The sequence below is a fragment of the Haliotis asinina genome, chromosome 5 (assembly GCF_037392515.1).
Source record: "Haliotis asinina isolate JCU_RB_2024 chromosome 5, JCU_Hal_asi_v2, whole genome shotgun sequence".
Lineage (NCBI taxonomy): Eukaryota > Metazoa > Mollusca > Gastropoda > Lepetellida > Haliotidae > Haliotis > Haliotis asinina.
This window is the reverse complement of record NC_090284.1, coordinates 25,857,273-25,882,598: the sequence shown is the minus strand read 5'-3', so window position 1 is coordinate 25,882,598 and position 25,326 is coordinate 25,857,273. Positions and strand designations below refer to the sequence as shown.

Here is a 25,326-nt window from a genome sequence, read left to right as displayed (position 1 = left end):
GCCTCTGGCTCTGGATGACCATGTTGCAATTCACACTATTTGGTTATTTTGGCATGTTTCTTAATGGAACATACGTTATGAATTTATCTTAAAGGTCTAACTCTTAAGTCATTGGAGGTCACGTGCGAGTTTGAGCTCACCTATGTCATATTTTTGCTCTATTGTAGTTCATGTTAAAACATGTTCATAACACATAAACAAACACAGAGGGTATGTCAGCCCATGTCTCTTTCATGAACAACTTACAGTGTATTGTAATATCTCTTAAATTATTGCAGTCTGTCACAATATTAGAATCGGGGCAGTATTCAGCCCTAATGATTATGGGTGAATGTCATCCTTGTTTGTGGGTGTTATATTAGACAAAAGACTTATTATGGCTAACATGCTGTATGGAGTGATCTTATCCAATATTGCCTTAACAGCTTGAGGAAAGCTGATCCAATCTGACAGTTATTAAACATCATCTCACTATGTCAGTCACATGGCTTATCAGTTACCATCAGTGCCAGTACTCCATTCCATACATTTGAAGTAGAGCCCAGCTCATTAAGGTTTGGTTGGCAATAATTTTATTGATGATCCTCCACTGAAAATCATCCACATCTGATTTACTGTTTCAGGCTGTGACAACTCCCAGCATGGCTGTCAGCCATATCATGATGGAATCATACAAGAAGTTTATTTTGGTTGCGCTTATTGTACATGGGAAGGTTTGTGTCTAGTGGGTGTTGTCTCTGTTGAATGCATGAAACACATATGCAGATGCTGAAATGAAAGTTTACTCACTGACTTGACAAAGATATCTAACAATTTCATGTGGCTTAATTAGGATGAACACAGCAGAAACATTACGTGTCATGATTTGTTAATATTTTGACCTGCAGAAAGAGTTACTAACAAAATGTGTCCTTTGTGGTGTTGTTTCAGATCCCTAACCTGCCTAAGTACACATCCCAGGTGGTAGCAAGGTACATAAAGGTAGGTTCATCTTCATCTGGGTGATTAGGGACCTGTCATGGACTGGAGTACTTTGCCACTGGCTGAGTAAAGAGTTCAAGTACCCAGCAATAGTAGATAACTCACATCTTCACCCTCCAAATGTCTGTATACAGTCTCTTGACACACTGACTTAATCAATGCTCAAAGAAACTTTAGATTACTTTATTCCCTACTCCAAACCTTGTAGTGGTGGTGGTGTGATGATGATGATGATGATGATGATTATGATGGTGATGATGGTGTAGAGTGTAGAGTGATGTCACATAGTACAGATGATGTTAATCTAATCCTTGATTCCCATACTCTCATGTACAGACATTGTGGCAGTGTGATTGTCTTGATTAATGGGGTTAGTATTAGCAGGGAATTTCTGAATAATTTCACAGAGGCTTGTAAAGTTAATTTCATGTACTGTTTGAAAGATTTAACATCCTTCCTTACATCTCACTGAAGTTCTGACTAAGAATGTGCTTCCCTTGTAGCCCCTTTGTCAAGCATATCATGATCTCGCCCATTCTTACGCTACAAACAACCCAGATGAACTTCGAACGACTGTCACTAAGCACACAGAGACCTTCACAAGGGTATGTATGAAGTTGAGGTGTTGGTGGGCTTTGTTAGTGGTCTGTTGGTCTAGTAAACATGGTGGATTCAAGTCCTGGTTATTTACAATTTTAGTACAATAACAAACGACATCATTGAGACTGTCAGTTATTCATGCAAGTGCAGTGATTAACGCATGCATAATGATTCTATGAATTTATCACTGATTTGAACCAAATGACATGTACATGAATTAGTGTATTGTTGAGGTGACAGTATATCCAAGGTTAAATTTAATTTTAGATTAATGTAATTTGACATCAGAAAAGTCAATGAAACAAGATCAGGGAATCTTCTTGAACTTCTATAAAGGCAGTGGGTCCCATGGATGACTGGATAACCTTTGAACTAATATCCACCACCTGAGTGTCCCTTTCTCACTTTACCACAAATTTTTGCCAGTACAAAGCATTCTGTATAATCTGACATCCAACATCCAAATTATCTGACAGTCTGTGAATTCTGACATACTTTGGGGGTTCAGGCTGTGTTCTTCTGTGTTATCATCTTTTAAACATTGAATTATATGACATCTGTACATTCTGAATTCCAGCGCCATTTTCCGGTCCAAATAACACTGTCTGTACAATCTGACATCCCCTCCCCATATTGGATTAAAATAGCCAATCAACCTGTCAATGGCCAGTTGACAACTAACATCCTGTTACTGGTAATCTCTTTCATCCCAGCACCGTGACATTTTTTCCTGGTCCCAGTGAGATTATACAGAGTCCACTGTACATACTGACTCAAGAGACAAAAGAGATGTTTAGCTTTACTTTGCAGTGGAACTGAGACAGTTCTAGTCATCCACTGAATGAGGTGTTGAAACATTATTTGTACCATCTGTTAGTTTCATGGCATGAATGTTTCCAGGACAACAACATGGGCCTGGTGAAACAGTGCATTACATCACTGTATAAGAAGAATATTCAAAGATTAACTAAGGTAGGCATTTAATATCTCTGAATATTTATGAACTTAAGGGATGCACTGTAGTGTATGCAGGCCTGAGACAGAATTTTCTTTCCTGCAGGTATTTGATATGCAGTGTACTTCTGTACACTCTTCCAGTCCCAGTTCAGCTAATATCACTTCATGTTTTAGATAATACCTTGTCTTGGTACAATCTTCATGTCCAAGTTCAGTTATTTGTCACTTCATGTTTTAAATAATACCCTGTCTTGATACAATCTTTCATTCCCAGTTCAGTTATTTGTCACTTCATGTTTTAGATAATACCCTGTCTTTTAATACAATCTTTCATTCCCAGTTCAGTTATTTGTCACTTCATGTTTTAAATGATACCTTGGCATGATACAATTTTTCATTCCCTGTTCAGTTATTTGTCACTTTATGTTTTAAATAGTACCCAGTCTTAGTACATGCTCCTCTCACATGATTTTGCCACTTTGCAAGATAAATAGCAAGTGTAATATGTTCTGTATTTGATTTCCCCTCCAAAATTGTTTCTGAGCATCGCTTCTTGGACACATTGATGGTTGTTTCATTGCATCTCAAGTTAAAAACTTGAAGACCCTTCATCCTATGATTGTAATAAGTGTGAACTTGAGTAATATCAAAACTAGGACTTAAAGCTAAAATAAGGTTATAAATATATGATACACTAAGATTTTTGTATGTTTATGAAATTACAATGTTTGGGGCTAGAATTGGACCCCAGTGACCTATTTAAGTTGTTCAACATGAATTTGTGAGTCCAGGTCATCAGGATCTGTGACTTGGTTGATTATGTGTGATTGTACCTTGTTGGTGTAATGATATCAAAGACTTTCTGTGCCATTATGATGTTGTTTGAACATTTTGTTTCAACTAACAATAAGCATAATAAACTGGAGGCGCCATTAGATTTTACTGGTACTTTAGGAAATTCATTACTCTTCAGACTTTCCAGACGCTTTCACTGACTGACATGGCCAATAGAGTCCACCTGGCTGGGGCCAAGGAGGCCGAGAAATACGTCCTGCACATGGTACATAAAATCATTATCAGCCCAAGATAGAAGCCCACTTGTCAGCATCACTTTACATTGCAAGCATCTACTGGACATGGGTGATACTGACCAGATCCTCTTGATACTTGATCTGTTCATTGACGACACAAGGCGGTAGGGTGGGGTTTTATAGCATTCCCTCATCAGGTAGAAGACCCGGGTTTGATTGCCAGCATGGGTACAGTGTGTGAAGCCCGTTTCTGGTGTCCCCAATCGTGAAATTGCTGGAATATTTCTAAAAGTGGTGTAAAACTAAACACTCACTCACTCATTCACCGTCGCATATTGGTGTCACTTGGCTATCGTTTTTCAAATATTATCCAAATCAATGCTCAGTTTGTAACTAATAGTTCTTGATTGATTTCAAGTAAAAAGTCATTGAGTAAAGAAATGCAGCCCTCAAATGTCATAATCACTGACCCAGTTTGAACTCTAAAGACTGTTTCACTGAGGTGTAAAGCTCTTAAGAGTAACTTGGTGATTTCACCTGACAGTAAGTCAGTGTATAGCTGAAATCCTGTACTAATCACAGAATGTTGCGGTCTGTCCTAAAAGGTTGAATATAAAAATAACACCAAACAAACAAATTATGTCTCCTTACTGCCTGTAACTTAAATGTGAATATTACCAAACTACATTGTTACTGCCTGCAGATAGAGGATGGTGAGATCTATGCAACCATCAACCAGAAAGACGGGATGGTCCGGTTCCAGGACAGCCCTGAAAAGTACAACAACGCTAACATGCTTCTCCAGGTGGACCAGGAGGTAGGCTGTAATGTAGTAGGTTACATCCAGCCTGAGATAGAGTAATCTGCCCACATATTCATGACATCCATGAAGATCTGAGTTTGAATTGATCTTCAGCAGCCCCTGCTTATTGTAAGAGGTGACAGACAGGATTAAAGGACACATGTCATTTGATCCCAATTGCGTAGATAAATACTTTAACTGTTGACAGGTGCATAGAAAACCAGTTTTTTTATTTAAGCTGGATAGGTTCAAAAGCCATATATTTACACAGTATTGAACGCTTGCCCAGCCTTTTTAGCAACAATCGTGTCTATGCCCAGACTTTTTTATGATGGTAGCTATGCCCCTGGTTGATGACTTGATTGTCCTGTCTAGATTTGATTACGTACAAACCACTGTCACATATTTGGATGATTACTGACTGCAGAATCAAACAAACACATTAGAAGTGTTTGTGTAGGATGTGTTACAGAGTAAGAGATCTGCTTCAGTTTCTGTGTCAGTGTTGGAGAGCATTTTAACCTGTGAAGATACAGGTTCCACTTGATCTTCAGTAACCCATGCTTGCCCTAAAAGGCAACTATCGGAATGGGATGGTCAGGCTCGCTGACATGATTCGCACATCATGGTATCCCCGTTGCTTAGCTCACTGCTAATGCTGTTGATCACTGGATTGCTGTGTTCGGCATAAAATTAAACTCACTCACTCACAGGAGTACATTTGGAAGTTTACTGACATTGGAGTTAGATCATCTTTAAGATGTGGTCAGTCTATGCTCATTAGATATGAAAAAGCTTGTGAACATATGACTTGAGTTTGGGAGTTTTCTTATAACTTATTGTAGCTAGAGGAAAATGTCTCTCTGTTCCAAGGTTCCCCTGCAGTGGGTTTATGTGCCACAACTGTCACCTGATATTGCAGTCAAATTGCTTAGGATGCACGCTTCTGGTTTGAAACGTTTTAGGCATTCAGGAAATGTCAAGCATTAGGCCATGGCTGTTTCTATGTGTAATTCAAATGCCTTTTTATATGTTTTTATTGACACAAGCTTCACACCTTCTCTCATATCATTACGTTGTTTATACTGTCAGCTGTTATGGTTCACTAGTTATAGTGATAGCGGAAGAAAATTAAACTTTGATTGGTCCCATTGTTGTTTCCCTGCTGAAAATACATTTGTCAGTTACTTGATCCCAGAACACAATATGTTTTGCATGGTTAACACACAAGTAGAAAATATTGTACATGAAATGTAGATTTATTTGCTTGGTGCATGCTGCTGTTAACACAAACATTGTATTATATCTGAGTTATTTGTTTACAGATGCAGAAATGTATAGAGCTTGATGAAAAGTTGAAGACAATGGATAGAGAAATCACAGTCAACCCTCAATATGTTCAAAAGGTCAGTGCTGTAATAATGCATGTTTGATGACACATTTTCTGTCTATTACGTGTATATACTTGGCAGTCCAGAAACCTTTCAGCTTTGATGCATTGCAAGATGGGAGCTTCATCATAAGGGCTGTTGTTTTTCACATTTACAGTGACTATCTTGCACGTATAGGTGTCATCCGGACATTAGTCAAAGTGAAATCAGTGCCCAATGCAGATGTGTTGGCACCATAGAAACATTGCAGCATGTGTTATTGCCCATGGATTATCTATAGTTTCCATTTCCCTGTGCTTGACCAAATCAGGGGTGTGTGGTGGATGTTTTGATATCTTATCTGATAGTTGTGCAGTGGCAGGCAAGGCAGGTAATACTCACCAGTCCACAGTGACAAGAATCATTATCTCTATTCATAACTCTTTGGGGATGCTAGGAACAGAATAGGACTAAAGTATCAATGCATATCCACAGGTGCAGAATTTGAGGTTTATAGTGATTAACATTGCGATGGTCCCCAGACATTGTGTACCTGAATGTCCATGGTTGGATCTTAATCAAATTATTGACCAGGTTGTTGGCAGGCTGGTGAAGCCTTAAAAGTGTTAACTGTGTTATAAACTTCTATTCTCCATTCCCCCTTCCTCCATCAGGACCCATGCCTCATCAGGCTAGCTATTCTTGAAACGTTTGTAGCCCTACAAACTTCTTAAACCCATTCTTAAAACATTGGCTACGATCAAAGTTCAGAATTCTTAGGGCTACGAACGTTTCAAGAATAAGGGCGCTGAGCACGAACCACTTGTAAAACTACTTACATTTCAAAATTACTTCATCATGCTGAATTGTCTTTCAAAGATTTTGCATGAACATCCTTGATTATCAACTGTCTCACTCATGACCTTGAAGTTACACTTCTGAAAGAGAGTATGAAAATGCTACTTCAAAATTGTGATATAACAGATGCCCTCAGGTTGTTACTACTGTACTTTTGATTCAAAAGCCAACCATACGAGAAAGATTAACGAATCAATAACTTTGCTGGCACTTGTGCACGTGCTTCTTGAACACCTGACTGTCCCTTTCTCTGCAATCTTCCTTTAAAGAAATAGTCAACTGCATCAATATTATAGTGATAGTTTGTTAAACAACATTTTTATTTTTAGGATATAAATTCTGCAACCTCACAGAGTTGGTCTGATCTATTGATTATGACCAGCATTTCATTGAGCATTTTATGTTTATTAGTTTTCAAGTTAGACTGCAATACATCAGTTCGCTTTTGAGGCAAACAGACTGTACCCATCTTTAACAGAGAACAGTCACAATGATGTAACTGGATGTAGTTTGTTTGTCTCCTGAACTTGCATTAACAGCCAAACTAGAGTAAATCAAAGTACAACAACCAATGGTTCTCAGTATTAATTGCTGGTGATGTTCACACTGGATAATTGATAACCAGTCACTCAGTAGTATAACACAGCAACAGTGATAACTACTGCTAGAGCTATTGATGAAATGATAGGTCTGTCGATTGATCTCACCTGCATTAGAAATTATCGATGAGCTCATTAAAAGTGAAACATCTGATCAAACTATAGATAGTAAGTTTCTGAATTCTATGTTTTTTGAATCAAAACATAAACAACTGATGCAGTTTCCTCACTCATCAAACTGAGATGTGAAAAACATACTGGCAGGCATGTCTCAATAGGTAGTATCCTCTAGTGTTGATCGTAGTATTAACTGGTGCCTGGTTCGTTTGCACTGTGCTATGATTGTGTCACTGCTCACACTAGTTTTGCAGTGGAGTTCATGATTAAAATTGATTTTTGATTGGTTACTGAGCTCCGATTATTGATCTGCATATTGTGAGCAATGACCAGTACTAGTTATCTAAAGACGAGCAATTCATATTTGTTAATGATTTATTTTGCAGCAGTCGGTCGAGACATATCGACATGATGAATCTAACAGCATTACACTTTGGGCTTGAACAGACAAGTTGGGTAGCTCTCACCTAGAACTATGTCCAATATCTCAGTATGAGTGTTGTTAGCTTGTGATCTTAACTCAACTGGCACTGTGTTTCTCCTAATGTTAGCTTGGATCATTTGCTGTTTGATGTTGTCAGCAGTGGTGTTCTTCATGTCTTCAAGCAAAACTCACGGGTAACCTCATGGCATTTCAGTGGCTCTTGCTGCGCTTTCAGTTGTTTTGAAGTTATCAGTTGGATATTTCAGCTTTATAGTGACTTAGTGGGTGATGAAAATAAATGTTTACAAAGTGAAATTTTCATGATTGTGATATGTTAGAGGATGTTCACCAGCACCATGGATACTTGACAAAGCTTGAAAATTTTGACCATCTTATGCAAATATTTTACTGCTATCACATTGATATCTTATTTCAGTTTATTCAGACTGAAATCAAAATGAATTCTTCATAGAACAGGATTCCAACAAGATACATAATTTAGACTGTGTTTAATGTTGGTCTGCCCATGGATGTCCGTGGTTGCTTATGTGTACAGTGTGTGTCCAGGTTAAGAACTGTTGTGGATCCTCGTTCAACTCTGTAAGCTGTTTCTTGCTAGAACTGTGTGTTCACGTCTTGATATTGCCAGAACATGGCTAGAGAACAGACATGTTGTAGGCAGTGGTCACATGTTACCAAGTTTAGCATTGCATTGAGAGATTTATTGAGTTCAGTAGCATTGTTTTGCTTTTATCGGTCTGCACAGAGCACTGCATTTTGCTTGGTATCCAGTGTTGTCCAGTCATGGGCCTCTGTAACCTGCATACTGTAACTAGCCATATATAACTGTACTGATGGCAGTCCCCATTTTGTATGCAATATAGGCAATAGTGTCCTTCAGTAATTAATGATGTCTAATTGCAGCACAGACAGAACTTGTCCCGGTAATTAATTATGTTTAACTTCAGTAGAATTTAAGTAATTATGTCTAATTAGAGTACAGTTTTTCAGTAATTAATGAGCTCATGCTGTTGATCACAGAATTGTTTGGTTGAGACTTGATTATTCACAGACCGCTGTCATATAGCTGGAATATTGCCAAGTGAGGCGTAAAACAAGAAACTAGTCAGTAGTCAATGATGTCTAATTACACTACAGTTAGTGCTGTCCATCAGGATTTAATGGTGTCTAGTTACAATGTAGTCAGTACTATTCGTCAGTATTTATTCAAATTCAGTATTGCCAGTGTTGTCTGTGGTTATTTAACGAGTGGTGTCTATGTAAAGCACAGTCACCCTTTCTGTGTGCAAAATATGTTTAATGTCATAAAGTGGACATAGAATCTCCAGATGATCATGTCATGATGCCAGATATCAGTGTCATCTCCTCTCTTCAGAAAAAAGCAAGTGAATATTGGGATGCCTCCGTGAAAAATTAATCTGGCAACACTGTTCCTGTTGATGATGTACTGATCTTCTTGAGATTTCATAATAGCATGGAATCTTATGTCATAAACTTCAACAATATCTAACCATTTGTGTCTTTTTCAGAGTTCTGGTAGCCATGATGATGATATTCCCGGTTCCTCCACTAGTAAAGGTCAAGGCTATTGATGTTGTCATTGCTGCCTGTCGGTCTTTTTAAGTGCTACAACTGTTAGGCCAAAAACTTATTTATGTACGTTTGTATTCCTTTGAGTTTATGAAGTGAAGATTCAGGGAATAATAGTATTTTCAGATATGATGTACTAAAAGGCTAAATCCTGAAAAGTTTCTTGTGTATGAATTGGCTATCACTCATAAAGAAGAACTAACAGTTATAAAAAAAGTAGTATTTTTTGTAAATATGCTTCATTACAAGTTGTCAATTCTTGCAGTATTGAACCAACTGAAGTATATTTCTCTCAGCATTTTTACCATAAGATGACAGTTCAGTGTAATATGGTTTGGAGACTGTTCAAATCCAGTATATTCTTTACCTCTTGAGTAGGAGTGTCAATCCTTTCCACAGCAATTCACTGCATAGCAGATAATGATAGCGACTTGTGTCTCAAAATATGAACAAAGTATCACATGCAAACATGCTTGTATGGTAATTTGTTGCAAAATTTGTATGCCTTTTTCATAACATGCAAATAAAAGATAAACAAAACCTTAAACATGTTTTTATGGATTTATTCTGAGTGACTGTTAGAGATACACAGTTGAGCACCATTGTCTCTATATTCATGGCAGCAAGAAAAAATCCGACTAGGGCATATCATCACACATCATATAGGAACAACTCAGTCATATGCCAGTGACATGATCACACAAAGCCCTCATTGGTTTCTCAGTATGTTTTGATTCAAAACTATGATCTATCGTCAGTTGTGTTTGAAACAGTGTCTAAGTAAACTCAATACTTCAAAAACGTCTGTTGGTCGCCACTCGCAAAAATATCATGACGCAAAAAATTCGTGATTTACAGTATATCTATTTAACCGTCTCGCGTTTGGACGGGCATAGGTCACTCCATGGTTACCAGACGTGACCTTGTACTAGGGTTTGTTCTAACACTGAGACTAAGTTTACTTTGACTGGAGCTTAAATAATGATAAATTATGAAGGATTTTACAGGGACTGAGATGTTATATCAAGACAACCAAGTTATCAGAGTTTGACATAAGGGTGCTTGGCTGTATTCCTTTACCTCCTTCATACCATTTTCTTCTACACAGTCTCTAACAAAATGAGTGAGTGAATACTGCTCCATGTCACATCAGCAATGTTGCAGCTACTAGCGACAGTCTGTATCAAAGCTTAGTTTTGTTGCATCACCATTTGTAAAACACATGCTGTGCAGTAGCATGTTTTTGCAACACGTTTGCTGATTGGACAGTCATGTGGGATAGTCCACTTCTATGTTAGCACAGAAAACGTGAAATGGCAAAGATGGACACTATACTTTGAAACAGAGTGGGTTTAGTTTATACCACACAAAGCAATATTCCAGCTATATGCCAGTGGTCTGTAAATAATCGAGACAGGACCAGACAATCCAGTGGTCAACAGCATGAGCATCAATCTACACAACTGACGTGCCAGTCACTCAGCAAGCATGACCACCTGATCCCAATGGTCGCCTCTTACGACAGTATGGGCTCTGAAGATCAATTCTAAATTATGGTGGGAATGCCGGGTTAGTGGACAAGCATGAGGAGTCAGTTAATGGTATGCCATGTTCTATTAGGGCTGTGATAGTGAGGAAAGTGACCCTGAACAAAGTTCCTTCACTCCAACAAGGCCAACATTCACTGTTTGTTTCAGGGCTGATGTTTCCTATCCCACAGCAATACATAACTTTGTGAAAACAGACTATTCCACACAGTGTCACCATTGCTATTTGGTTTTAGAAACACATATGCTGATCTTTCATGTCTTGCATCAGACTTGCTGGGAACTTTTCATACATTCGCAGACCTCGCTGCACAACAAGTAATATTCATAATTGCAGAGCTTGGCTGCATAACAAGTAAAGTTCACAGTGGTACATATTGTTTCTTTATGAACAGCTGTAGCAGCACAAAAGGAGCCCTCTGTTTGCCCATTGTTTAAAAGTGAAAGTTTCTCTTCCCTCTAAAACTAGTTTCCAAATGAACTTCACAATCTCTGTTCGTTTGTATGTGATCCAACATCAATTCACATCTCCATGCCTAACTTATTGACATATCAGTGGAAGTTGTACTCTTTCTCAAACTTCTCAAAGTCGGCTTCTGTGAACACTGTGGACTCCTCCTCTTCTTTAGGTTCATTGGTTTCTGTATAACCAAATACCTGCAACAAAAACAGATGAAATTATGAAAACTGAGTTTCATGCAGTCTTTTATCTAAAACATATTCAGAGTATTCCATCTCTATGATAGATCAACCACTATCAAGTACACAGGAAGATCCCATTGTTAATTTGAGTGTGTGGACCCATGAAGATCCAGGGTAGAACAGTTCTTCAGCAACCCATGGTTGCCACCAAAGGTGACCATGCTTGTGGTTAGAGGTGACTAATGAGATTGGGTGGTCGGGCTCGCTGACTTCGATAAGTCGAAATAGCTCACTTTGGCCAAACAGGGCATTCAGTGGGATACGTAAAAATATATATGCATGCGCAGCCAAGTGGCACAAGTGGTCATCGCAAAGATATTTTGTGCTTTTTCATGTGCGTTGACTATGTCTCATCTGTTGATTGACATCTTATGAGTTTTTTTTTCATGCAGTTTATGGTAAGATATGTTTTGATACCTGATACCCATAGAAAAGCATCGGATTAATCTCTCAAAATACACAGGTTGCATAATCCCCCGGAGATTGACGTATATGGATATTATTTGTAAATTGTTATTATACCCTGTTTTCCCCAATTTAATTCCCCCAAATGATTATCATATCTTAGCTGATATCTCTATCCCCCTGCCCGACTCCAACAATCGTCTGCGACATCCATCCTGATTTTACTTTTGAGACGATCCCGCTACGTGTTTCTTTTTTTCAGTGACAGTGAGACTCCATGTTAGCTACATCCTTAATAGTTTCAGCATGAAAGTTATTTTTTTTCCCTGACAGCTACCGTTTATAATGAAGCTAAGACCAGACCAATTCTATTTCTTGTTTTACGGATTTTGTCCTCAGAAAATCTAAAGGCAGGCTCTAAAAAAAATAAAAATAAAATTTCCAATCAATGTAATATTCCTTCTAAATACTCAAAATATTTTACTTTTGGCAACTTATGAAATGAATATGGGTAAAAAAAAACACTAAAAAGTATTTTCTTGTGAGTTTACATTTTTAGGTGATAAAAAAATTAGGATTTTATTTTTTGAGCGGGGGAAATTAATTTTAATTATTTTTCTCATTCTTGAAAAAATATGGCCGGTGGATCCGTAAAACAAAAAATAAAATTGGTCTGACCTAAGTCTGATTTAAATATGGACATTTAAAAAGCACCCTTTATAATACAAAACCATCGCACACTAATTTGCAAAAAGCAACAGTCTGTTCCAAGTAAGATGCTTTGGACTTTCAATTTTTTTGCATTACTCATTTCTGCACTAATTTCTCCTCAGTAAAATCCTTTTTTCCCTACCACTGGAACTGTAGTTAGGCCAAACGTATTTTAACAGATAATTCACACTTTTGCATATCAACTATACATAAATTGTAGAGATAAATGTGAAAAAGAAACCCAGATTTTTTTTGTCCATTTCCAACAGCACTTAAGAATGGGCTAGAGTAACCATGGTAACTGTCCTTCATCAACTTGCAACAGTTCTCACCCCAGTCTGTGAGATGCCATGTTTGTTTAATGTCTGCCTGTCCTGTCATAACATCAGGCAGAGCACCAACATTCAAAATACTTGCCTGTCTGACCGCTAGGTAGGGCTATTTTCAAGATGGACTGCCAGAATCTCATATATTCACCTGCCTGATGACCGGATTAAAATTTTGATATGAATATGAAGATATTCATCATATTTCAGAATAATAAATCCTTATTAATTCACTAACAAATTTGAAATAAATGGTTAATTCTTTTCTTGCACTGGCATGAGTTTTTTTCAGTATTTTACAAGTTTTATTCAAATTATTAGGAGCTTCATACCACAGGCGCCCACCGCGGGTCCAAACATCGATAAACTAAATCATGGTTTACTATCCAACCCCCTTACTATATAACCTGTAAAGGAGTTGAATAGTGAACTGACTTAGTTTATCGATTTTCAGACCCGTGGTGGGCGCCTGTGTTTCATACCCTAAGAAGGTTAGTTACACTTTGGACTTATTTCATCAAAATACAAAGACATGGAAACTGATACCTCAAGGCAAGTATTCTTCATTTTTGTCGTAATGAATGTTGTTAACTGTAACACATGCTATATTTTGGAACATGCTTTCTCAGGAAAGTACAGATTCTAGAACTTTTGTTGCCCCATTGAGGATTTTAACCCCCATCCTCAGAGTCAGGCACCAATCTGACAACACACAAAGTCTGGTATCTAACCCACTCAGCCACCGATCAGATATTTTGTGTACCCCTCTGACAGGTGTGATTTGACACAGCTACCACATCCAGAAGCTACGGATATACCATGCAATTCAGAATAAAGAAATAGTTTGTCATAAAGACCCTGAAGCAAATATTTCCACAAAAGCCCACACAAGTCTAGAAAATGTGGCAAATCTATATTTTGCACAGCATAAGGAAAAATGAACAAAGTCTCAGGGCTCCATTTCATTATATTTAATTGTTTTTACTATAAGCGTTTTTTTTTCACAAAATATGTTCATTTCAGAGACTTGCTGTTAGTCTAAATCAACACGGTGATGCCATATGAGTTAGTAAAAAATAACTACAATCTGTTTGGGTTCAACTTGGAACAATGAATGCTTAAATAACTTGAAAAAGGGATTAGCTCAAAAACATAAAAACCTATGTACCTGACAGCGCTGACACTTACTTCAGGTGCAACTCAGCACAACTGCCCCCATCCCTCCACTCCCCCCCAGCTATTTCAAGTTATTTAAACATTCGCTGTTGTCATCTGAACCCAAACGGGCTGTACCTGGTCTTTCATAATTGTGTCTTCATCGTTACAATGACTACAACAAACAGATATTGTCTATATGTTGGCTTCATCCTACGTGAAAAACCTGCCCATTATATATTGTAAACCAAAAGTCAGGATTCTCATCGACTTCGGTGCTAATTAAACACTTCAAGTATATTCTGTTACTAGGTAACATCACTGGCATTTTTATCAAATTAGGAGATAGAGTTTAAAGGTCACATGCAACATAAAACACAACTTTGTAGATACCTTTCAGTATGCACCGACTGAAACAAATCATCAAAAATGCCAAAAACAATGAAAATAGACCAGCAAATTCGGAGTTCAAATGATTCACTAACTTTCCCCCAGCGCTGTGAGAAAATGGTTTCAACAGCTATGCTGCCCTGCGCTCCTAACACATGCATGGTGAATGGCATGGCAGCTGCTTCGTTTCGAGGGAGGTAAACCTAAGTGCAAAATATTGCACTTTTGATTTGCGATTATACACTTATAATTTTGTTTATTTGTTTTTTCTTAATCAGCAATGCATTTTATAGATCATGAATGACTGAAAACTGTGTTTTAATTATGAGGACATCACTGTTCACCATGTGATAAGGACATCACTGTTGTGATGCTTGTTCAGCATAAGCTCGGTCTGACCTTTTTTGTGAAAGTTCCATGTGTTTTGGCCACATCTGTGAGTTGCTGTAGAAGGTGGATGTTGTCAGCTGTGTGATCCTTGCCAGATTCAGCCCGGTGCTTCTCTGTAAGAAATACACAACCTGATCAGTTGTCTTTTGAGAGAACTCTACACATAGCAATGGTGTCACAACACATAACGTGATAGGTCTTGTACAGATTATCAGCTGTCATACCTTAAACCTTACTGGGATCTTTAGAAGGTTCAATCAACAATTTTGATTAGCTATAGAAACATCAGTTTTTTTTCACACAAAAAAAACCCCTGTACAAATACTTCCAGCTATGAGTTTTAGGTCTGTAATGATGCATTGAACAATTGATGGATTGCAGTTGTTGAGTCCCCGACAGCAATTATTTGACTGTAGAAAAGGAAAAAAAAAACTATTGATGCATTAATGGAGTTTCCACACTTTAGTAAATGAGTTCTGTTAATAAATGTGTAGCTCAAAAAAAACAGATTGTTTCACAGGGCGTAAGCCCTCTCCATCATCAACCGGAAAGGCTTTTTTTCTGTCGTTTTGTATTTTTTTTTCAGTACACCAGGGTTACAGAAATATGTTTAACAGTACATTGTATATAGTTACCTGTTCATGCAGTAGCATGCAATTACAAACATTTCCTACAGGGTAATTATGCCCATGGACAAGGTGGAATGTTTACTTTGGTACTTTGGACATGGTCAGATAGTGGATGCAATGGTGTTTGTTGCGTGTTTGTGCATTACTATAAAAAGCAAACATTGTATACATAAATAATTCCATGTTTGCATGGTAACATGTAAGTTCACACAGTTCTTATTGGACAGTATACTGATTGACAGAGTTACATTTGCTGTAGTAAAGAACAGTGGCAATAAATATGTATAATTCATGTATGGAAACTACATGATTCATACAGCTGCTTTTCTGATTCTGAGATAAAGTCTACACATGTAATACAGATTCAGGTGTCAGGTAGTGATATATCTACAAAATCATATCCTTTTGCCAATATGTGGTACCTTCATGATACTGTATAATTACAAAAGAGAATATCAGTCACATTGTGGAGAATATCACTCTTGACAAGCAATAGTGCATAGTTTCAAGAGTTAATGTAGTACTAGTTAACTAGTATAGTATATATATCCTATTCTCGCGGGTTTCCTATTTTCGCAGTAAACACATTTTCTGCCGAGGTCGCCGATGCGTGATACTTAGCGGTTGTTTACATCATTGACCAGTAACTAGAAAGTGGCCCAGGTCTGTTAATTATCACAATTTTGCAGCGTAATGAATATTCATGAGTTTTAAACAACTTGGAAAAATCGTAACTTTCCCCCGCCCTTCCCGATAAGATTCCGCTTCCTTACACCTAATAACTTTACTTTCTCATTGTACCGCGAGAATAGGAAACGCCTCGAAAAGTCAGCGGCGGATGACCATGTCAAGTGAGATAATACACTTGATGAATCAAGCAGTTGATAGATGTAGATGTTAGAGGGGGGATCTCTTCATTTAAAAACAACAAGCATACATATGAAAAGAACTGTTTATATTATTTTTTCAGCTGATATTCGTAAGTACCACGAGAATAGGAGACGCCAGTATAGGTTATATTTGTGAGGTAGAAGAGAAGGTCACATTGTAACACCATCCCATACTACAATCAGAGGCAGTTGGTGTAACACAGTGTTTGTCTAAATCAACATGCAATGATACTGTTACCCAGTACAAGGTACTCTCAGACCAATCAAGGAAATGTTCTGTATCGTCAGCATATTGATCTAATTCATGTCCTTTATTATTTATTTCTATTATTTTTGTGCACAGTTTCTCTAATCATAGTTCCAAGTACCTCTGGATCACTGGGTCGCCCTGACGACATCCTCGTCCGGTTTGAAAAAAGGGGAAAAGATGGCCATTTTGAATTACATGAGTTAGCATTGTTTGTAAGGATTCTAATCCATTTTTGACCCCCAACCAAATTTCTTCAACACTTTAAATATACATTGTTTAGATACTGTATCCAGTGATTTTTCAAAATCTACTAGGATTAAAAGGCCTGGCTAGCTATTCTTGAAACATTCATAGCCTTAAGAACTTCTTTGGCCCATTCTCAACACATTGGCTACGATCAAAGTTACGTATTCTTAGGGCTACGGATGTTTCGAGAATAAGAGCCACGATCTATCGTGTTTTTTCAAATCGTATATTATGTCATACAGGTTTCTAATATTATCAGTAATACATCGCCCAGGTATGAAACCTGTTTGGTTTCCATCAGTGAGAACTTGGAGTGTTGTTTTTCATCTGTTAGTTATACATCTTGTAAAAAGTGTTGAATAGCGAGATGGGACGTCAGTTTTTCAGGTATTTTCTGTCTATTAGCCTTTGGTAAACAAGTGATAACACCTCTGTTTATGGTATCCAAAAGCTTTTTTTCCACAAAAGCTTCAGAAATATACCTAAAAATCAATTTTCCTATCTTTTTACAAAAAACTCCACTGGAAATCCATCAATTTCTGGACTCATTACTTTTCATATTTTTTATGACTGTAGCTATTTCTTTGAGTGTAATTGATTCTACAAGTCTATCAAATATATCTTCTTTCATTTCCGGAGTAGCTTTTGTTTCTAGTATGTTTTCAGCCATCCTGTAGTCGGTTTCAGTTTGCTCTGCATATAGAGTCTCATAAATAAGTTTTAATTCATTTCTCATTTCTCTTCCATCTGTTATTATACAGTTATTACAATTTATCACTTTATTGATTAGTTTATTTGTATAATCCCTATTTTCAAAACTGCAAAAATAATTTGAAGGTCTTGAGAGGTCTCCTGGTGTCTTTTCATTTTATATTTTGATAATCTTTTCTAATATCATCTTCCGTTTCAGCTATTTAGTTTTCTAGGTTCTGGAGTTTGGTACTTTCATCTTATATAAGAAATGATGTAAGTGATATATAACTGTCCCATATGTATTGTCATAAGTAATGTCTCTAAGGATAAACTGTCAGTAATTTTTAACTTAAGATCCAGGTCATCGATATCGTCAACATTGTTGATTTGGTCATCCTCTGTATGTTCAATCTTTGTTTCGTGCAATATCTTCTGAACATTTGACACAAATTCCTTATGGTATGGCAACAAGACATTAAATTTCCAAAATCCTTTTCCTCTTTCTTTGCTAAGGTTATTTGAGAGTGATAGTGTGATAGCGGAATGGTGAGATTTGTATCCAGGAATACTATTAGACTCCAGAGCGAGTTAAAAATGCTTTCTGATACTAAGAAAAAATCATGACGAGCCTGTTGCCTAGGGTTCTTCCACCACCTTGTATATTTTCTCATACTACAGTTCGTCTGCCGCCAAACATCAATTAAGATATATCTTATCAATTTTTCTAAACATATTTCCGTGCTTTGGGATTATTGATATTGTTATAGTTTCCCAGGTCCAGGTTTGGATAAATATGAGGTTCCAGTCTCCACATAAAATTATGGAGTCATTTTCAAAGTCATCTATGTTAGGAAATAAGTTTTCAGATAATTTTAAGCCATCATGATTAGGGCCATATATATTAGCAACTGATAAGTTATGTTATCAATCGTGCAATCGGTTATGATAGTTTCCATGTTCGTCAACTTTCGCATAGTGGATTTTCATTTCTACTTTGTGTTCAACGAGAATAGCTACTCCATGTGCCTTTGATGTGTAAGGAGCGATAATATTTTTGTGCCCCATTCATTCCTCCTGGAATTTATGTCATCCTATATGGATGTCATGGAGGCATATTATTATTTTCTTTACAGTCTCATCACTTCTTTAAGTTTCATTTTATCAGCTAGGCCTCTGCAATTAGCAGATACTATGTCAATTCTGGATACCATTTTGTAGCTTTGAGGAAATTATTGTAGTTTAACATTTTATGATTAAACTGTATTTTCAAGCACCCTGTTGTCTAAATTTTTTGTATAGTTGTAAAAAGGTAAAACAAAAACGAGAGATTATACTACCAACTACGCCATTTATCTGGTGATGTATAAATTACTCAGTATAAAATACCCTGACACACTATTATTGTCATGAAACATACCAACTTTTTGACTATGACTTTTTTTTGGTGTCATATGTTCTACATGGTAACAGAAATTTGGTGTATTACAAATTAAGTTGTGAAACAAGGTGGTAGTACTTCTTAAGTACGCCATTAGTTGTGTTGATGTACATACTATTTAGTATGACACTCCTTTACACACTGCTGTTACCAAAATATAACACAAACTTAGTCATGCCACAAAGGCATTAATACTTCTATACTGCACCCTTAGTTTGTCGTTGTGCATTATGCGCTGTAGAAATACCTTTACACACTGTCGGTACCAAAGTATAGTGCCGACTAAGTCATACGACAAGAAGATAGTACTTCTAAATTACACCATCACTTTGTTAATGTATATAGTACAGAATACCTTTACACGCTGTTGGTCCCATAATACAGAATGAGTCAAGAAACAAGGGAGATAATACTTCTTTACATAATTTTGATAAAGTAAATATTACACAGTATGAAACACCTTCACACGCGGTTGGTCCCAAAGTACAGTACAAACTGAGACATGAAACAAGGAAAGTAGTATTTATTAACTATATCATTGGTTTGTTGACATATATATGCTACGTAGTGTAGAAGACATTTATATACTGTTGATGCCAAAATATAGTACAGACTGAGTTGTGAAACAAGGGTTATAGTACTTCTTTACTACACCCTGAGTTTGTTGATTTATATATTACACAGTATGTGACACCTTAACACACTGTCGGTATCAAAATGTAATACAAACTGAATCATGGCATAACTGCCATAAGCAAGATAACACTTCATTAGTTTCATAGTGTATATACTTTGCAGTATAAGACACCTTTACGAAGTTGGTCGTCATCAACTCATGGGTGCGGGGATCTGCTCTAATGGTTGCAGAAAGTTGTGGGGAAATGTCAAGATGGGGAAATGTCATGTGGGGAATGTCGTGTGATCAAAAGTATGAGCACTGATCTTCACAACTTGGATGCGATAAAATGTGTCTACCAAGTCAGCGAGCCTTACCACCCAATCCCATGAGCAGGCTCTAATGACAAGCATGGGCAGTCTAAGTAAACTTATCCTCAGTACTTTTAGTTACACTCCACTACTGGGTCTAACAAAACCTTATGGGAGGTCGAGTCAGGTAACCTTTGAGATTGACCAATCAGAACACAGCTTACCAAATCGCAAAAGTGCACATTTACACATACCTTTTGAATTTTTTGTCTCGAAAAGATTCGTACCCGAACGATTCCGAATGCTATTTAGCGTAAGCTCGCTTCCGAGTGATGCACACGGCGTACATACAACCATGACAACGGTGTGTAAACAGTCCCTGAAAATAGTGTTTTTGGAAATATTCAAGGATGTTATCTTGTGGAAACATTAGCTTATGGTAACCATGTCAACAGAAACCCCAAAGCGTATATACTGCAGGTCAAATAACTGTGTTATATGCAGATTTTTGTTTGTGGGGAGATCTGTGTCAGTGACCTGAATATTTTGAAAGTCCCTTCAATCCCTAAATAGTAGCCATTGTCTGATTGGTTAAATCTATTTAACCATCCCGCGTTTGATTGGACGGTCATTGGTTGCTCAAAGGTTACCTGACGCGACCTTCTACTAGGTTTTTGTTAAGACTCAGTGGTGGAGTGTAACAAAATACACTGAGACTAAGTTAACTTAGACTGAAGCATGGGTTGCTTTAGATCAATTCTATCCTACATCTTTATGAGTCCTGTGGCCATTGTAAGATACAATGTATATATTCTATCCTTTATATGTCCAGAGTATATGCTCCATTAAAACCTCATGAGTCTGTGTTGTGAAGGTGAGTGTACTAATCACAACTCATTTTTTCGTCTGATCTAACCAATTAAACTTGGCAACACAAACCATGCACTCAGGTTCTCTGAAAGGTAGAAGGAGTTCTTGCATATATTTTTTTAAGTTTCAGACCTAAAAACCCAACGGTCAGTTTGTCTGTATGATTTCTCACAAAATCTGAGTTGCACTGTGAGCAAACTAAAGCACTGTGATCACTATCTTTGCTGACACTGGCAAGCTCAGATGTAACGGTGGCCACAGATGCATCCAGGTTATAGAGGAAATTTATCGTAACATATACCTTACAGATACTGAGGATGTATAAATTTACGCTTCTTGCATTCATAATGCCTCATACCTGCTCTATCACAGATTATCTTCTTGCAAATATATATTTGGCAAATTGGCAGTTGTGCAGATCAATGATCATGCTGTTGATCACTGAACAGTCTGGCCCAGACTCGATTATCTACAGACCGCCACCATATAGCTGGAATAGTTTTGAGTGTGGTGTAAAACAAAGCTCGCTCACTCACTTACCACTGCCTTTCAGAAACCAGTATTCTGATTGAGATAACATAGTATGAGGAGTCATAATTATGTGTTAAACACAAGCTTGTTAGTAGCACAACCTTGTGTTTGCTGGACAACCCTAGCTGAATCTATACAAAGCAATACAATGGCATCATCTCAAAATGTATTTGATTTTGATTCAAGTAATGCAATTTTCATCAAGTGACAGAGGTGTATTGTGTTTGTTTGCTCTTAAACATAGCACTCAGTAATATTCCAGCTATGGGATACAAAAACATGCATCAACTAAGTCAGCAATTCTGATCACCAATAATTGGATCTTTCAAGTGTGGTTTGGTGAAGATCAATTGTAATCCAGATCTTCATGGGTCAGGTGTATTGTGACACCCATTGGAGAGATGCTATATAATGGCTGAAGGGGGCATTGTCATCAACTGAACTACAAATACGTTTCTGTATTTTGACTTATGTCTGTATACAGAAATATACTTGAGGTACATTTCTGTAGTACCAGTGCCAACAACAACATTCAGCTATATTCTATCAATGATATCTCCAGTGATACATCAGTGTGATATAGCAGCAGAGATGGTACTTATTGAAGGATATTCTGTTCTGGGTTCCAAGCTGATAATAGCTGTATGTAAGCATGATTATTACCTATTGCAGACCTGAAGGTCTTCATTTTCTTTTTACTGCATGGATGCTGCTTCTGAACACCCTGTCTGTTTGTGTTGATGTGTTTTTTTGCCTTTCCCTTTCCATCTGAAAACATAAAATTTATACAAATATCTGAGTACATTCATTTACTTCTTTAAGAATCTTTAGTCACCACTAAATCTTGTGCCATTGCTGGATCAGAGCGATGTCAGGCCTGCCATACAACCTGGGAACTCATGTACACCAAAACAGAACAAAAATCACCAAAATTGGAAAATAACCTTCTAAAACTGCAACATCCTTTAAAACCGAAACAAATGCTCTGTAACGGGAAATTCATTGTTTGATATGGAAACAAAACCAGCTACAACAACCCCCCAAAACGGTTATCGAGTGTTATCCATTGTGGCAGTCATAGCATCCAAAACCAGCAACCATAGCATCCTGAAACAGCATAAATATCGTCAAAAATGGCGACGAGGGGAGACGAGCAGGTTTTGATCAATAATGTTTTCCGTCAAGATGAGTCTAATCTTAAGAATTTGATGTAGCACATCAACCCCCTATTGTATCAAGCTTCAAACCTATGTTCATACTTCTCAGTTTCAGACTTGCGCTTCTGCATAATTTGGTCCCTCATTCGACCTAACAGATTTTGTACTTTGTGGTCAACAATGTGTCATGTTGATGTTTCTCTTCAGTTCTTGGGCGTTGTTGTAGCGGATGCCAAGTCAAATCACCCCAACAACAAAACGCCCAAGCAAATTTGGTCACAATGCTCCAGATTTTTGGTCATTTTGCCTCAGGTTTGGTCAAATCAACCCAAGGGGTAGTCAAAATGCCCCAATTTACTTAATATGGTGTAATAGATGCCATAATAGTTTTTGTCAACTTCTATATAATATTCTTTACATTATAAGTCCCGAGGGGGCCATGGGCTCACGTACCCTCAAGTGAATCCCATATTTATCTTACCGAACACCTGAATTTTAATTTTGAACTGTTTGAAGCACTTCTGTTGAATGGTGATTTTGGGGTAAGAGTTCCATCCGTACCCTCCACCTCAATCAAAAGTCAAAATTACAAACTAACATGCATCCTCACTCTAAATATACATACATTCAATAAACTAAAACATGTATAAAAAACAATCAATGAATTTATTTCAGTGTTAGAATATTACACCAGGGAAGGTGGAAATGATCTGTGTAAAATGAGCAGGGTATGGACGGAGCTGTTAGTTCTCTTTTGGTGTATATGAATGAGTGAGCTTAGTTTTACACTGCACTCAGCAATATTCCAGCTATATGGTGGCAGTCTGTAGATAATAGAGTCTGGACCAGACAATCCAGTGATCAACAACATGAGCATTGATCTGTGCAATTCATTACTGGGAACTGCTGACATGTGTCAACCAAGTCAGTGAGCCTGACTACCTGATCCCATTTGTCACCTTTTACCACCATCATAGTCGCCTTTTATGGCAAACATGGGTTGCTGAAGGCTTATTCTACCCTGGGACCTTCATGGGTCTGGTGTATATGAGTTCAGGTTTGATGATTTGTCCACCATTTGTATGATAAGCCTGATTATGTGAAGATAGGAATTGAAATTGGATAAACTCTGATTTCCAGTTTTGGGAACTACTTTAAATTCAATGTAGGACAATCTTTGGGTGATAAACATGAGGAAAAGACTAGGGACAATACACACACTACTGGCAAATTTGAGGAGAAGACAGCTGACCTTAATAGGTAAAATAATCGTAATAAAATCATTGATTTTATACACATTAGTTCATATATTCCCCGTCTTACCAAATCCATCAAAAGAAGTTGTAAACAACCTTAATCAAATCTTGTTCAACTTTATTTGGGATGGTAAGCTGGAAAAAATCAAGAGAACTACCTTAATAAGACACTTTGAGAGTGGAGGATTAAGGATAGTAGACCTCAATAAATTTACCTCAGCACTAAAGATATCCTTTTCGCGATGCAGTATAGAAAAAGACACAAGGCTTTTGAATTTCCTGTTCTCAAATCTATTTTTTGTAGGTGCTAATATTGAGAATTTTTTCTAACTAGCAATTCCTTTTCGTAAAGATACTTTTTCAGCTTGGAAACATTATCATAATATTTGCATAATGATACTACTTTGTATGATATTCAAAATATCCCCAATGAACCTGTATGGTGTAACCATCAGAATAAAACCCCAAAGGTTTTGTAAAAAGCTCGTTTAAACAAGAAACTGTAGCTATGAAGCATATACCATGCCACTTTCCTGAACTTGTGGCCTAATTTCTGTCAAAGTACTAAAATTCTACCATAGAATGTAATGCACTTTGAGAACCTCCGTAAATGTGATCATAATTTTGAAATAATGCTAGCAACTTATCAAGCGGACCATCGTCTGCTCAAGTGAAAAGCCAAACATAAATATCATGTGACTCGAATGGAATGTTGCCGACATAATAAAAACATTGACCACCGAACTGGTAATCTCTTACATATATTTTTTTTCGTGCAGCAGAATTTGTACAAGGCATGTGACCTCTGGGTTCATTTAAAATAATACTGTGATTTTACTATACTGCGCAGACATGACACATTTTATTGCCCCTGCCATAGTGGGGCATGCAGACAAGAAGAATGAATGTGCAAATGATTGAATAACGTACGTGTGAATATTTTTATTTTTGACAAATTTCACAAAAAAATTTAAAATAATCAAGAAAAAAAATCCAGTTTGCTTGGGCGACAGAACATTCTAACAATAGATTTATAAAAGGTGAGGTGATATTCATTTACTGAATTACAGTTTTGATAATCTACAGATACGCGGTAATGTTCATGATCATCTTTTGAGCTATTACTCCTAAAACACGTTACGCCATGGTATATGTTGTAACTTAATGCAATTCTATGACTATCAATGTAGGTCTATGACTATGGACACTTTGGTCATACATAATAGTCATACATAATGTTCCATTTTCTTTCCAGTACAGTGTCTAGTCATCTAGATTACCTTTTTTTACAAAGTTGTCCTCAAATAATTCCAAACTCTTTCTCACAAGTTCTGCCGACATATCGACAAAATATTTCACCTAAAACACGTGTTAGTATGTTGTGATTAAACCTCTATTTCACATTACGTTTGCAAAACGTAAACTACAACATGAGCGAAACTTACATACATTGTACGGAGCTT

The 25,326-nt window shown here is 37.2% G+C and overlaps 2 protein-coding genes across 2 annotated transcripts in view; one reads left to right on the top strand and one right to left on the bottom strand.

The window, feature by feature from the left end:
• Positions 1–9,897, top strand: part of LOC137283280 (COP9 signalosome complex subunit 3-like) — a 15,572-nt gene extending 5,675 nt beyond the window's left edge. The window contains exons 8-15 of the mRNA XM_067814730.1: positions 624–713; positions 931–981; positions 1,485–1,586; positions 2,482–2,553; positions 3,512–3,598; positions 4,273–4,386; positions 5,697–5,777; positions 9,290–9,897. Coding sequence (XP_067670831.1) covers positions 624–713; positions 931–981; positions 1,485–1,586; positions 2,482–2,553; positions 3,512–3,598; positions 4,273–4,386; positions 5,697–5,777; positions 9,290–9,352 — 660 coding nt within the window. The 3' untranslated portion in view covers positions 9,353–9,897. The remainder of the gene's footprint in view (positions 1–623; positions 714–930; positions 982–1,484; positions 1,587–2,481; positions 2,554–3,511; positions 3,599–4,272; positions 4,387–5,696; positions 5,778–9,289) is intronic.
• On the bottom strand, positions 9,898–25,326 carry LOC137283288 (active regulator of SIRT1-like). The gene is made up of 4 exons (XM_067814740.1): positions 25,144–25,326; positions 22,114–22,218; positions 14,986–15,089; positions 9,898–11,554 (listed from the first exon to the last, which is right to left on the bottom strand). The coding sequence occupies exons 1-4, from the start codon at positions 25,202–25,204 to the stop codon at positions 11,450–11,452; spliced, it is 375 nt and encodes a 124-aa protein (XP_067670841.1). The 5' UTR covers positions 25,205–25,326; the 3' UTR covers positions 9,898–11,449.